Here is a 14,504-nt window from a genome sequence, read left to right as displayed (position 1 = left end):
CACAATTTTAATTTATTTATTGTTACAAATATTTATATAGCCTGACACTTTTACATATACAGGGGGTACCCAGGTTACAAACATCGGACTTACAAACTGAGGGATACAACAGAAAGTGAGGAGAAATCTACCTCTAGGAAGGAAATTCACTCCTGTAAGAGTTCTCATGGGAAAAAGGTGTCCCCACTGAAGCTTTATCACCAATCCTTGTTTCCACAACAACCCAAAACTTTCAAATTCCAATTGTCATAGGGACAGAAAGTGGGGTGAAATCTTCTGAACAGGGATATAGACAGCAAAACAAATGGTACAGGGGTGTTAAACCTTCCCTATGCTATCTTAAAAAATATTCTTTTGGCTGGAGCTACACTTAAAAAATTTACCTGTTTCGACTTACAAACAAATTTAATTTAAGAACAAACCTACAGTCCCTATCTTGTTTGTAACCCGGGGACCACCTGTACTGTACATTCACATCAGTCCCTGCCCTCAATGAACTTACAATGTAAGGTCTCTAACTCACATTGATACACTAGAGACAATTTAGACAGGAGCCAATTAACTTACCAATGTGCCTTTGGAGTGTGGGAGAAATCCTTCGCAACCACATGTAGAACATGCAAACAGGCAGGTAGGTAGTGCCATGGTTGGGATTTGAACTGACAACCTAGTGCTGCCAGGCGTAAGTGTTAATCACTTAGCCACTGTGCTGAAGGTATACATGTATGTTGTAATAATAAATGTATGTTGGCAATGTTAAAGTAAAGCAATCATGCGAGAGGAATGGTTCTTATCCATTTTCACATACTAGGTACACAATAATAGTTATTTGTCAACATACTGGCTACCTACTACAGCCAACCATATATTAAAATAAAACTTTAGTTATCCATATTCTTATAATTCTTTATTCAATTGTTTTTTCTATTTATATATAAAATATATTTTTCATTTGCAAAGTTCAATAATTTGGTTGATACGGACAAATTAAATATATTTATTTCCCTATTTTTGTGTATGCTATTTAATTTCAGGAAATGATGACAACAATTTAAATTCAATTTTTTATGAGCACCTTTCAAGATCACTTCAACATTCTTTGTGCGGAGACTTGATCTTGGGACGATGGGGGAATTATTCAGCGGGTGACTGCTTTATTTTAGTATCTGATTATTTAAATGCACTAGTACACTTGGTCGAAATTGGAAATGGTTTCATTACTTTCCAGCTTCGTGGGCTTGAGTTTAAAGGTAAGAAGATACAAAAGTCATCTCAAACTTCTATTTGTTTTGTGTATTTTAATACATACACATATAGAAAAATGTAAAGTGTTACTAAACTCACAAGAGTAAAATCAGTATATGCAGAAAAGCATGCTTATTATACTCACTGTGGAACCTAAGGGGTTAATCCTCTGAATTGTGTATATAGGCTCTGTGATCCTGTCTCTTTGATCCTCCTCTTCTTTAACTTACTCCAACCTATCTCGTGATAGAACAGAGCATTAGGAGTAAGGCTGCACATGTTCAGATTGGTGTGTATTGCTAGAGAGTTTTTCTTTTTTCTTGGGAGAGTGCATGTGATCAGCACAGGGCCAATCAGCACTGTCCAGACAGAGGATCAGGGAAGAATGAAAGCTCCTCCTACAAGCTTTACTAGGAATGGATACAATTTACAAGACTGTTATATACTGCTGATGAGAAAAAGTATTTAGCAGTTTGTATTTACTAAAATAATTGCATTTCCATGTTCTGTGCACTGTGGTAGACCAGATATAGTGAATGCAGGCTCCTAGGTTTAGTAACACTTTAAAGCACGACTGAAGGCACAGAAAAGACAAATAGACATTGTACTAGCAAACCTTATTTTATAGACATTTTTCCACTTTTATATTACAACAGTTGTACTGGGTGTCTAAATATGAGTGTGCTGTCCAATGGGCACCAGAGATAGACCCAGTACTGTCAGTAATCAACAAACCTTACAGTATGCACACCTAGGAACTTGCCGGAATTGAACTGGCAATGTCTGAATTTTGGTCTGGTTGCAAAGGTCATTGCCAGAATCAGTGGAATCTTTGGGATGGCCTGTAAACATTGTGTGCATAATGCTATTTGCGTGAGTAATGCACACTGTGCTTTGCACTCACTGGCTGCTTGAAGAGGAGGGGGGGGGGGTGCTGTGTGGGAACAGAAATTGATAGGTGGGTAAGTTTGTACCTTTCTAATTATCGTAGCAACTATGCCACTGAGTTGCTTGACTTGCTGACAACTGGAGAAAGCCTAGGGATCCGAGATATGCCACATGTGTTTGTCTAGATCCCTGTTTTTCAAATTCTATACAGTCAGGGTCCCCCATGAAAAGTATTTGTTGGTCTTGAGGCACCCCAGTCTAAAGCTTAGTTCACATTACTGCAAGTCAGGGAACGTGAAAAAGATCTGCTCTTTAGCAGGCGTGCAGGAGTGTCATCATTTTCTTAATGAACCACAAAAACAGTTCAGGTGCTGAAAGTACAACAGGATATATCTTGCGAGAATAGTTCTTGTATTAACCCAGCAGCTCTGTTGGAAAAAAAAAAAGGGGTGGTGCCAAAACAAGTCTTAGACCAAAGTTTAAACAAAGTAGGCACTTGGGAATCCCCATCCAAAGTGTAATGTTACTGCACTTAATGTATGAGTTCCAATTGTACACCACTATGCCACAGCATTTGTAAACCCATAAAGCAATCTATTAAAGATTTGGGCAAATAGTCATAAAACAAGTCCATATGATCAAATGGACACATCAGCCACAGTGTGCATGATGTGTCAAACAGTTCACAATTAATCTGTATATAAAATGACATCCAAGATATTGCGCTTATTCAGCCCTGGATTAGCAGTAATGGTATGTCAGTACTGTGGTGGGCAGGCAACAGCTGCACCTGATGGTCTATGTGGTTGGATCCCAATGGTGTGGGGATGCAAGCCGGTGTGGTGGAAAGGAAGCCACTGTAAGCAATGCAATGAGTGGCATACAGTCTGTCTCTGGGGACGGCATGCTGGATGTGATGTCATCCACTAGGAGGAACTGTTGTCATTACATGACCATTTGTCAAATTGAATGCCCATTCACAGAAGCCTTTGTCTTTTGTGAATGAGTTTGCATAATACAAAGCACTCTGTGATTGGTCAGGAGGAAGGGGGGTTGGTGCTACAGCTTCATTCGACTCTGCAGTTGCAGGAGTTGAGACCAGAAGGGCAGCTTAGGAAATCCAGTAAGGTAGGGATAACTTTCTCCCCAGAGCTCCATAAAACTGTCAGATGTAAATTAAAGAGAAACGTCCAGGAGGTGGCATGCACCTTTTTGGGTGTAACTTAAAGTGTGCCTGCACATTTTACAAAGTGTCTGATTTCCTAAAATTCAGCTTTAACTGTTGAAGTGGAGAGGAAATGAAGTAGACCTATACAAGTCAATTGGGCAGTTAACCATCCACAACAACCACATTGGCTTTGAACCATACTGATCAAGGCTATAGTTCTAAATACAATTGATGGATGGAGAAAGGCATAAATAGTCACAGCCTTTCTTTATGTAAAATAAATACTGTATCATGGGCATCAACTTTATTATGAGCATTATTATTATTATGGGCATGAACAGCAGCAGATGTGGTAAGGTGCCAGCTGAATCATGGGAAGAGAGATAGAATAAGGAGCGCGGTAGGTCTAAGCGCTTAAACTGCATAGATAGAAGTGCACTACAGTCTAGTCTGTTACTATATACTCTGACAGACTCAGATTTTTTGTAAAAACTGCAGATGTTTAGGAGTGTACTCTGAAAGAGTTAGACTCAGCGACCCCTTTCTTGTAAGAGATTTTAGTTGAAAACTATTGGTATTATGTGAGGTGTTATCTCCCTCAACATACAAATGCAAATAAATATTTCTGAAGGGACACAGTTAAAGCTTTTTGATTTTTTTCTATTAATTTATGGTTCATTTGTACATATTCTCTTTACTAGAAGAGGAATGTTGTAGCCTATAAAACAGTACTATGTTTTTTTATATTGATTTTTATGTTACTGTAGACTATGGACCTATCCTTTTACCATTTGTTAAACCCCCTTTTTGTTCAGGCCATTTTTCAGTTTTTGGCACTGTGATACTTTGACTGAAAACTACATGCAACATTGTACCCAGTTGAATTTTATATAAGTTTTTAGACAACTATAGCTTTCTTTTCTTTCTTTTTTATTATATGCAAAAAAGACTAAACTTTTTGGAAAAAAAAAGTTTCCCTTGCTTTAAATAAAACATTGCAAATAAATGTTTCTTCATTGAAAAAGGTGAGTTTTTGGATCTTATAGTGGAAAGTTAGGTAGTCATTTCTGCCACCATCCCGAGAGAATATTGTGTAGGTTGTGATGCCTCAGGTCAGGTATGGGATTTTAAGGGCAGGAGTAAAGGAGGTATGCAGTAGTAAATAAAATAAAATTTATTATACAGTGTATTTATATACAACAGAGGAGTGAATATATGGGTAAAGTCCCATTGTGCAGGTGAAGAGGAAATATAGGTTGTGTTACATGTGATAAGTACGTGACTTGAAAGTATCGTGGATAGGTCCAGCTCTGCAGTTCCTCTTGTCAAAGGACAGGGATTGGTGCAGAGAGGGGACCTGATCGGTAATCCGACATGTTTCGGCCTATCAAGGCCTTTATCAAGGATGTGTCACCGATTCTAAGAATAATTGAGAATAAATATATATAAATATCAAATCATGATATCATGGTGATTCAGAAACAATTGATATAAAGTATGGTTAAACATACATATTTGTCCACTTCTTAGGGTATTGCCTCCCCAAAGTTTCTCCAGGTGCTACAGGAACAGTGTGCTGTGTTGGTGAGAAAATGGCGATTTTAGAAAGGAATTGGGTATACAGAGATTTGCTCATAAATATAATAGTGATAATTACTTCTTGGGTAGCATGTCTGGTCCCAGGGTCCAATGTGGTTGAGGTTGGGGAAACTCCCACATTGATAGTAATCGTCTGTAATTATAGGTGTATAGACTTAATTACATACCGATGATAGTAAGTACATAAATTGTTGGGAAAAAGTTAGGTTTGGTTTAGGAGATATAATAAGTCTCCTACCAAATCTAAACTTACATTTTGGTTGGTTCCTGAATGGTAAAGTAACCGTTGCAGGATCTTAGTCCGTTTGGAGACGATTCCTGTGAACAAAGTGATGAACAGCCGTTGTCTGCAAGGTCCGTGTTCCTCCCTGGGTTCGGGAGAGACTGAGACATTGCAGTGTTCCCCGGCCTTTTATGGGCAGTCACGCATGCGCAGTCGTGCGCTGTGTGATGCCGATGGGCGGAGTCCGTGATACGGTGTGATGCGCGCCTGCGTGAGGCTGGAAACCGCATCCCTTGTAACCGTGCGGACGTGCCTTCGTGGCCGCCGACACGGAGTAGAAGCCGAGATCCCTGACAGGGATAGAGGAAGGTAGAGAGACCCCCCCATCGGTTTCAGATGCCCCGATCCCGGAGGATTCGGGGCTTACCGTGCCGGGAGCTCCTGGAGATTAAGGGAAGGAGGCAAAAGGAAGTTGGACAATCTGGTTAAAGAACTTGATTATGCGATGGTGCACTGTGCAACAGTGTCATCACATATGTGTATACATAATACGTATTACAATATTGTAACATTAATTAGGACATAAAATGAAATGAAAATTGCAGCATATATATTAAGAAGAAACGTCTGTGAGAGGATGTGGGTGGGTCGGAGGGAGAGATTGTGGTCGGTCTAGCCAGTTAAAAGATACTGGGTAAAAGATACTGAGTAGAATAGCCCAATGATGTTGTATGGGATTCAAAAAGGTCTATGGTGAACCATAGTGAAGTCGGGAGTGCAGATTGTATGAATCTTGGAGGGGGGAATGTCAGTTGAGATTATGCATATACTTTTGGGGGTTCCAGGGCCGGTTCTGTGTCCTGGTAGGGGTTTAATCTTTTTTCCCCGATGAAAAGCCTTGTAAGAAAGGACGGAAGCTTTGTGCTTCATTTAACCCAGGCGGGATAGTAGCTTTAAGTCGCGAAATCCATCGCATTTCCAATTGCAATAAGGTTTTATTCCAATCACCCCCTCGTAGCGGGATGTGGATCCTGTCCAGGGCCATGAATTTGATTTTAGGCATTTTGTAGTTGTGGTATTCTTTTACGTGTCTCCCTAGTGGGACATAAAAGTTGCCAACATGCATGGTCTGAAGATGTTGACTTACTCGTTTGCCAAACTCCTGTCGGGTTTTCCCTATATAGAAGGACCCGCATTCGCAGGTCATCATGTAGACTATTCCCCTGGTCTTGCAGTTGCAAAAATGTTTCGGGTGAAATGGGTCACCATTGGGTAGTATGGTATTGATCGTTTGGGAAATAACGTAACATTGGGCACAGGACCCGCAGGGGAACGTGCCTTTTGTTTTGCAGGGGTCTTTTTTGGATCCTTCTTTGAATTCACTTTTTACCAATTGTTGTTGTAGCGAGCCGGCTTTTCTGAAGGTGATGGGTGGATGTTGAGGTAGGAGTTTAGAGGTGCTGGGTTCTTCCAAGAGGATGGACCAATTTTTTGTGAGGATATTTCTGATTTCCTGGTGTTCGTTAGTGAATCTGATGATTATTCGGGTATCTGGTTCAGTTTGAGTTGGTTTTTTATTTTTAAAGAGCAGTGTTTCTCTGTCTTGTTGATTGGCACGATTAAAGGCCTTGCGTAGTGATGTTTTGGTGTAGCCTCTTTGTGATAGTCGAGTAGTTAGTGCATTGGCTTCTATTTGGAATTTTGCTGGATCTGAGCAGTTCCTTTTTAGCCTTAAGTATTGGCTATAGGGTATTGAGTTGATTAGAGGTTGAGGGTGAAAACTTGAGGCATGGAGAATCGAGTTGCCTGCTGTATCCTTTCTGAACAGTGTGGTGGAGATTTTGCCCATAGTATCTTTATATATTAAGGTGTCGAGAAAAGATACTTGATGTTTGTTATAGGTCATCGTGAAGAACATATTATGTTCGTTCTGGTTCATCTTGGTTAATAGGTCTTTTATCATGTATTCCGGTCCATTCCATATAATCAATATATCGTCAATATATCTTTGCCATATAAGGATTTTGTCAGTGTAGATGGTGTTTGCCTCGTTTGATAAAAATTCTTGCTCCCATGAGCCTAGGTAGATATTGGCATAAGATGGGGCGCAGCTGGTTCCCATGGCTACCCCACATGTTTGGATGTAGTAGTTGCCGCCAAAGGTGAAGATGTTGTGGTTGAGTATATAATCCAGCATGTCAATGATGAATTTATTGAAGTTTTGGTCTCGTTCACTGTGGCAATGAAGTATGTTTTCAACTGCCTGTAGTCCTTTGGTGTGGGGTATATTGTTGTATAATGATTCGACGTCTATAGTGATTAGGTATGTTTCTTCTGGAACAGTGATGTCGTTGAGTATCCTCAGGAGATGAAGGGTATCTTGGGTATAAGAAGGTAGTTCTTTGACATGAGGGCGTAAGTATCTGTCTATGACCCTGCTCATAGATTCTGAAATGCTTCCATTTCCCGAGATGATAGGTCTTCCCGGTGGATCATGCAAGTTCTTGTGTAGTTTCGGTAGGGCGTATAGTGTGGGGGTTCTTGGATGCGGTGTTCTGATATATTCCCACAATGTTTGGGAGATGATGCCATTCTTGAATGCATTGTCGATTTTGGAGTAGAAAATTTCTTCATAGGATTTTGTCATTATGGGAAGGATCTTCTTGTAGCATTTAGTATTCGACAATATTGTATGACACATGTGTTTATATTTATCTTTGTTCATGATGACTACATTTCCTCCCTTGTCTGAGGGTTTGATGATGATGTCATCATTATTTCTAAGTTCCTGGAGGGCTTGCTTTTGCTTGTTTGTTAAGTTCGACGTGTGTTGTTTCTCTTTAATTGATTCTATATCTTTGGTGGTTTGTCGGACGAAGAGTGCAATTGCTGGGTTAAGGTTGAGGGATGGGAATTTATTAGATTTCCTTTTGAAGGACAGTTGGTCAGGGGGTGTTTCCCGTTCATCTTCGTCAGGTTCTTTATCAGATTCAGTTGGATCGTCCCAATCATCTAGGTCACTTTCCTGAAGTAGTAGATTGAGGTCGCGGATGGCTCTGAACTCAGCCGCGGTTAATGTGGATGCAGGTTGTGAGGGTTGAGGTTGTTTTTGATAAAAGGTTTTGAGTAGTAAATTTCTGGCAAATAGGTTCACATCTTTGATGGTTTCGAATCTATCCAGGTTGGTATTTGGGCAAAAAGAGAGTCCTAGAGATAGTACTTCTTTTTGGTCATTCGTCAGTGTATGAGATGAAAGATTTATGACCGTTTTTCTTCCTCCCGTTTCTTCTCTGATTGGTGTTTCTTTGGCGGTTTCGGAGTTGTTTTCCCTAAAAAAAAACCCTTGTTGTTGTTTGGGGTCCACTTTGGATCTTGTAAAGAAATTATGGGGTTTGAGGGGTGGGTTCATGTTTCCCGAGTGTGTTCCTTGTTCCTCTGCAGGATTGGTTTCTTGGGGTTCCGTTTCCTGGTAGTTATCCTCATTAGTTTTATGTTGAGCTTCATGTTGTTTTGAGGGTTCCCTTCTTCTATTTTTATAGTGTTCAGTCCCAGAGTTATAGGAAGATGAATCCGATGAGTAGTATGGTTGTCCCATTCTATCTGTGGGTTTGCCATACTGATTTCTTCGGTTGGAGCGTTGATTGGCCCATCTATAGGCTCTGCCTTGGGCAAAGGCGTTCTTATCGCGCCAATATTTTCTTTCTTTTTTCCTGAGGATATCCTTACCATAGTCTTCTAAATGTGATTTAAGTTTATTTTCTTGTTCACTGTATAGTTGTGCCTTTTTGAGAGGGGCTAGTTGTTCGTAGGTTTTTTAATGTCAAGATCTAGGGTTTTTATTTGTCTTAAATATTCTTCTTGCAAAAGGATCATTAAATTCCGTGAACACTCGTTTAGTTGGTTTTCCCATTCTTTTTTGAGTTGGGTTGTGATGTTTTCCATAGTAGGGAAAATTTGGATTCTCAAACCTACAGGGTTGATTTTCTCGCTGATATAGCGTTCAAAGGTCTTAATGTGCCAGTGAAGCGCAGACTTTCTCTCCAGGTGTTTTTGGAGTGTCCTGAATAGTGCCAGGATATCTGATTCAGTTTGTTCTTTGACTTTAAAACTGGTTTGGATGCCCGACATGAGGGTCTCCCATTCATCGCCAACCAGATCTCCCACATCTTTTTCTTCTTCTTCAGTCATCCTTTCTTTGTAGGAGAAAGGTGTTGGTAAAAAACAGGTTTAAACAATGCCTTACTGAAACTGTGGAGGAAGTTCCACAATGAAGGCTATGTTAGCCTGGATTAGGTAGGTAGGTGCTTGCTGCCTAGCAACCAAGAATTGTAGTTTAGTGCATATAGTGTTTCCAAAGATCCGAGAGGACGTGGATGTGTTATCCATCCGGGGTATTCGTTGAAAAAGGTGAGTTTTTGGATCTTATAGTGGAAAGTTAGGTAGTCATTTCTGCCACCATCCCGAGAGAATATTGTGTAGGTTGTGATGCCTCAGGTCAGGTATGGGATTTTAAGGGCAGGAGTAAAGGAGGTATGCAGTAGTAAATAAAATAAAATTTATTATACAGTGTATTTATATACAACAGAGGAGTGAATATATGGGTAAAGTCCCATTGTGCAGGTGAAGAGGAAATATAGGTTGTGTTACATGTGATAAGTACGTGACTTGAAAGTATCGTGGATAGGTCCAGCTCTGCAGTTCCTCTTGTCAAAGGACAGGGATTGGTGCAGAGAGGGGACCTGATCGGTAATCCGACATGTTTCGGCCTATCAAGGCCTTTATCAAGGATGTGTCACCGATTCTAAGAATAATTGAGAATAAATATATATAAATATCAAATCATGATATCATGGTGATTCAGAAACAATTGATATAAAGTATGGTTAAACATACATATTTGTCCACTTCTTAGGGTATTGCCTCCCCAAAGTTTCTCCAGGTGCTACAGGAACAGTGTGCTGTGTTGGTGAGAAAATGGCGATTTTAGAAAGGAATTGGGTATACAGAGATTTGCTCATAAATATAATAGTGATAATTACTTCTTGGGTAGCATGTCTGGTCCCAGGGTCCAATGTGGTTGAGGTTAGGGAAACTCTTACATTGATAGTAATCGTCTGTAATTATAGGTGTATAGACTTAATTACATACCGATGATAGTAAGTACATAAATTGTTGGGAAAAAGTTAGGTTTGGTTTAGGAGATATAATAAGTCTCCTACCAAATCTAAACTTACATTTTGGTTGGTTCCTGAATGGTAAAGTAACCGTTGCAGGATCTTAGTCCGTTTGGAGACGATTCCTGTGAACAAAGTGATGAACAGCCGTTGTCTGCAAGGTCCGTGTTCCTCCCTGGGTTCGGGAGAGACTGAGACATTGCAGTGTTCCCCGGCCTTTTATGGGCAGTCACGCATGCGCAGTCGTGCGCTGTGTGATGCCGATGGGCGGAGTCCGTGATACGGTGTGATGCGCGCCTGCGTGAGGCTGGAAACCGCATCCCTTGTAACCGTGCGGACGTGCCTTCGTGGCCGCCGACACGGAGTAGAAGCCGAGATCCCTGACAGGGATAGAGGAAGGTAGAGAGACCCCCCCATCGGTTTCAGATGCCCCGATCCCGGAGGATTCGGGGCTTACCGTGCCGGGAGCTCCTGGAGATTAAGGGAAGGAGGCAAAAGGAAGTTGGACAATCTGGTTAAAGAACTTGATTATGCGATGGTGCACTGTGCAACAGTGTCATCACATATGTGTATACATAATACGTATTACAATATTGTAACATTAATTAGGACATAAAATGAAATGAAAATTGCAGCATATATATTAAGAAGAAACGTCTGTGAGAAGATGTGGGTGGGTCGGAGGGAGAGATTGTGGTCGGTCTAGCCAGTTAAAAGATACTGGGTAAAAGATACTGAGTAGAATAGCCCAATGATGTTGTATGGGATTCAAAAAGGTCTATGGTGAACCATAGTGAAGTCGGGAGTGCAGATTGTATGAATCTTGGAGGGGGGAATGTCAGTTGAGATTATGCATATACTTTTGGGGGTTCCAGGGCCGGTTCTGTGTCCTGGTAGGGGTTTAATCTTTTTTCCCCGATGAAAAGCCTTGTAAGAAAGGACGGAAGCTTTGTGCTTCATTTAACCCAGGCGGGATAGTAGCTTTAAGTCGCGAAATCCATCGCATTTCCAATTGCAATAAGGTTTTATTCCAATCACCCCCTCGTAGCGGGATGTGGATCCTGTCCAGGGCCATGAATTTGATTTTAGGCATTTTGTAGTTGTGGTATTCTTTTACGTGTCTCCCTAGTGGGACATAAAAGTTGCCAACATGCATGGTCTGAAGATGTTGACTTACTCGTTTGCCAAACTCCACATTGGACCCTGGGACCAGACATGCTACCCAAGAAGTAATTATCACTATTATATTTATGAGCAAATCTCTGTATACCCAATTCCTTTCTAAAATCGCCATTTTCTCACCAACACAGCACACTGTTCCTGTAGCACCTGGAGAAACTTTGGGGAGGCAATACCCTAAGAAGTGGACAAATATGTATGTTTAACCATACTTTATATCAATTGTTTCTGAATCACCATGATATCATGATTTGATATTTATATATATTTATTCTCAATTATTCTTAGAATCGGTGACACATCCTTGATAAAGGCCTTGATAGGCCGAAACATGTCGGATTACCGATCAGGTCCCCTCTCTGCACCAATCCCTGTCCTTTGACAAGAGGAACTGCAGAGCTGGACCTATCCACGATACTTTCAAGTCACGTACTTATCACATGTAACACAACCTATATTTCCTCTTCACCTGCACAATGGGACTTTACCCATATATTCACTCCTCTGTTGTATATAAATACACTGTATAATAAATTTTATTTTATTTACTACTGCATACCTCCTTTACTCCTGCCCTTAAAATCCCATACCTGACCTGAGGCATCACAACCTACACAATAAATGTTTCTTCATAAATTAAGGCCCTAGTCACACAAGTGTGATTTCTTCAGCCATCACTCTGCAATTCAGAACATTAGAAACCACATTATTGTTTATGGTGCCTGTTCACATCAATGCAACATGCAGTGCAATTTTTTGAAAAGATGCAGGTGCTTTTTTTGGCCCCATAGACTATAATAGGAGCACACAAAGAACACATTGTTGCCTAGCCACATAGATGAGTCCAAAATCCAAGATACCTTCAGGCTTTCAACTGGAAAAAATGTTATATATGATTTTCTGACTGCCTTTTACATTTTTGGAGGCTTGAAGTTCCAGGACAGTGGAAACACACACACAAAATGACCACATTTTGGAAATCCATTGCTCTAAGGTATTTGCTAAGAGAAATGCTGAGTACTTTGAAGATCACATTTTTTGTCATAAGTATTTTGAAAGTGAGTAAAAAATTGAAATACTAAAATAAAATTGCCATTTTATTAGGATACTTCTCACACACAGCATGTGCATACTTAGAATTACACCTCAAAACACCATATAATCTTCCTGAGTATTGGGATACCACATGTTTGAGACTTTTTAACAGCCTAGGGACCCAAACTCCAAGGAGAACCCTCAGGATTCCAAGTGCCATAAATTACACATCTGATTTCCTGACTACTAGAAACACCTGCAAAATGACCACTTTTTGGAAAGACATCATCCCAGTGTTTCACTGGCACTGGTGCTGACAACGCTCAGGACACTGGTTCTAGCTGACACAGGTACTAGATGTTACTGGTGCTGATTGGATATCGGCGCCCTGGTTCTGGATGATACTAGTACTAGATAACACTAGTACTGGTGCTGGCAGGTAGTGATTAGGACACATCTTCTGGCTGTCACTGATACCTCATAACACTGGTACTGGTGCTGGCTAGCAATCAGGACACTGGCACCTGATGATACTGGTACTGTCTGTGATCAAGACATTGGTACTAGATTTCAATGGTACTGGGGCTGGTGGAAATCAGAACACTTGTGGTAAATGACACTGGTACTAGATTTCAATGGTAATGACTGGCAATCAGCACACTGGTTTCTGCTGAAACTGGTGCTAGATAGCACTGGTACTAGAGTTGGCTGATGGTAATCAAGACACTGGTTCTGGCTTGTAAGAGAGTTAATGTATTTATTTTTATCTGTGTTTCTATTTTTTTCTTTGTCTATGCTCATGCCCTCAAGGTAATTGAGTCAGAAAGGTGCAAAATGTTACAATGTCTTAATGTTGCATTGTTTCCTCAGGTTAAACAGTGAGCTGGGGGCAATCAAGCAGGAATGGTTAATGCTTTTCCCACCATATTTAGCAAAGCTACTGTCCCCTACAGGTCAAACCATATAAAAGGGACTCACTCTTAGCCTCTTGAGGAGAGCTTCATGGAATACTGCCAAAATGTAGCCTGCTACTCTGTGGTGGTGATGACCCCCTTTGGGGGGTGATGGGAGCCTTGTTGGGGTTCCCAGTGGGGTCTGGAGCCTAGAAACCCTCATGAATTTATACCTACCAATCATGTATCCATTGGCTTTGTTGGTAACTGCCAATCATGGACTCCAAACACTTGCACTACCGCTTATGGATTTATTGCCTAAATGGACTTTGCCTTCTGCTAAAGGTACACACACTTTATGGAGCATACGGAAAAGAACTCTGTACAGGGATGCATAGAAACTGGCCTGAGAACTGTACTGTTATCTGCAGCTACCTCAGTAAAGGATACCATTTTTTCACTAAGAAGTCTCTTAAAAGAGATGCATGCATAGCGTATCAAATGAACAGGGCTTGCACACACAAGGGGTTGGAGTAAGAGAGATATAATACATAGAGTCCAACCTGTAGGATGCTGTCTAGTTTAGGCAATGTTGCCCTTGCTAGGGACATTTGCTTAAGGCACCCAACCAGCCAGGGAACAGGTGACAGGCGAGGTTGACAGCTCCTCTTGTAGTGAAGGGGCAATATGCTTGGCCCATTCACTGGCAACTGGTTCCCCAGGACCATTCTTGAAGCACAGAGTGCCCAGGGATTTCAGTCACAGGTGAGAGATGTAGAAGGGCCCCTGGAAGAGAACAAGCATATGGTTATAGTGACGTGCGTTTCCCTGTATCCAGTAGCAACAGTTGTACATGTCACTGGGAGTGAGGTGACAGGATATGCTGTGTTGGTGGAGGCCAGTACACCTGGGAAGTGGTGTTTTCTAACAAGTAGCTATGTCCAGAGGGTTAAGTGTTAACAGTGTAATAAGTCTGGCCACAAATTACAGAAGAGTTAACTGAGTAAGTTGCTGCCTGCTTCTAAATCTGGAGTTGCGCCTTAATGTTGAATTTGCCTGACCACACCCTCCTGCCTAGTGTTTAGGCATTAGCAAGTACA

General features: G+C 41.0%; 1 protein-coding gene across 1 annotated transcript in view; it reads left to right on the top strand.

Moving 5' to 3' along the window:
- Positions 1–14,504, top strand: part of LOC309551844 (pecanex-like protein 2) — a 256,799-nt gene that overhangs the window by 163,420 nt on the left and 78,875 nt on the right. The window contains exon 25 of the mRNA XM_082252546.1: positions 1,035–1,250. Within this exon, the coding sequence (XP_082108672.1) occupies positions 1,035–1,250 (216 nt within the window). The remainder of the gene's footprint in view (positions 1–1,034; positions 1,251–14,504) is intronic.

The sequence above is a fragment of the Pelophylax lessonae genome (assembly GCF_965119305.1).
Source record: "Pelophylax lessonae genome assembly, chromosome: 3".
In the NCBI taxonomy this organism is placed as follows: Eukaryota; Metazoa; Chordata; class Amphibia; order Anura; family Ranidae; genus Pelophylax; species Pelophylax lessonae.
This window is presented reverse-complemented; position numbering and strand designations above follow the sequence as displayed.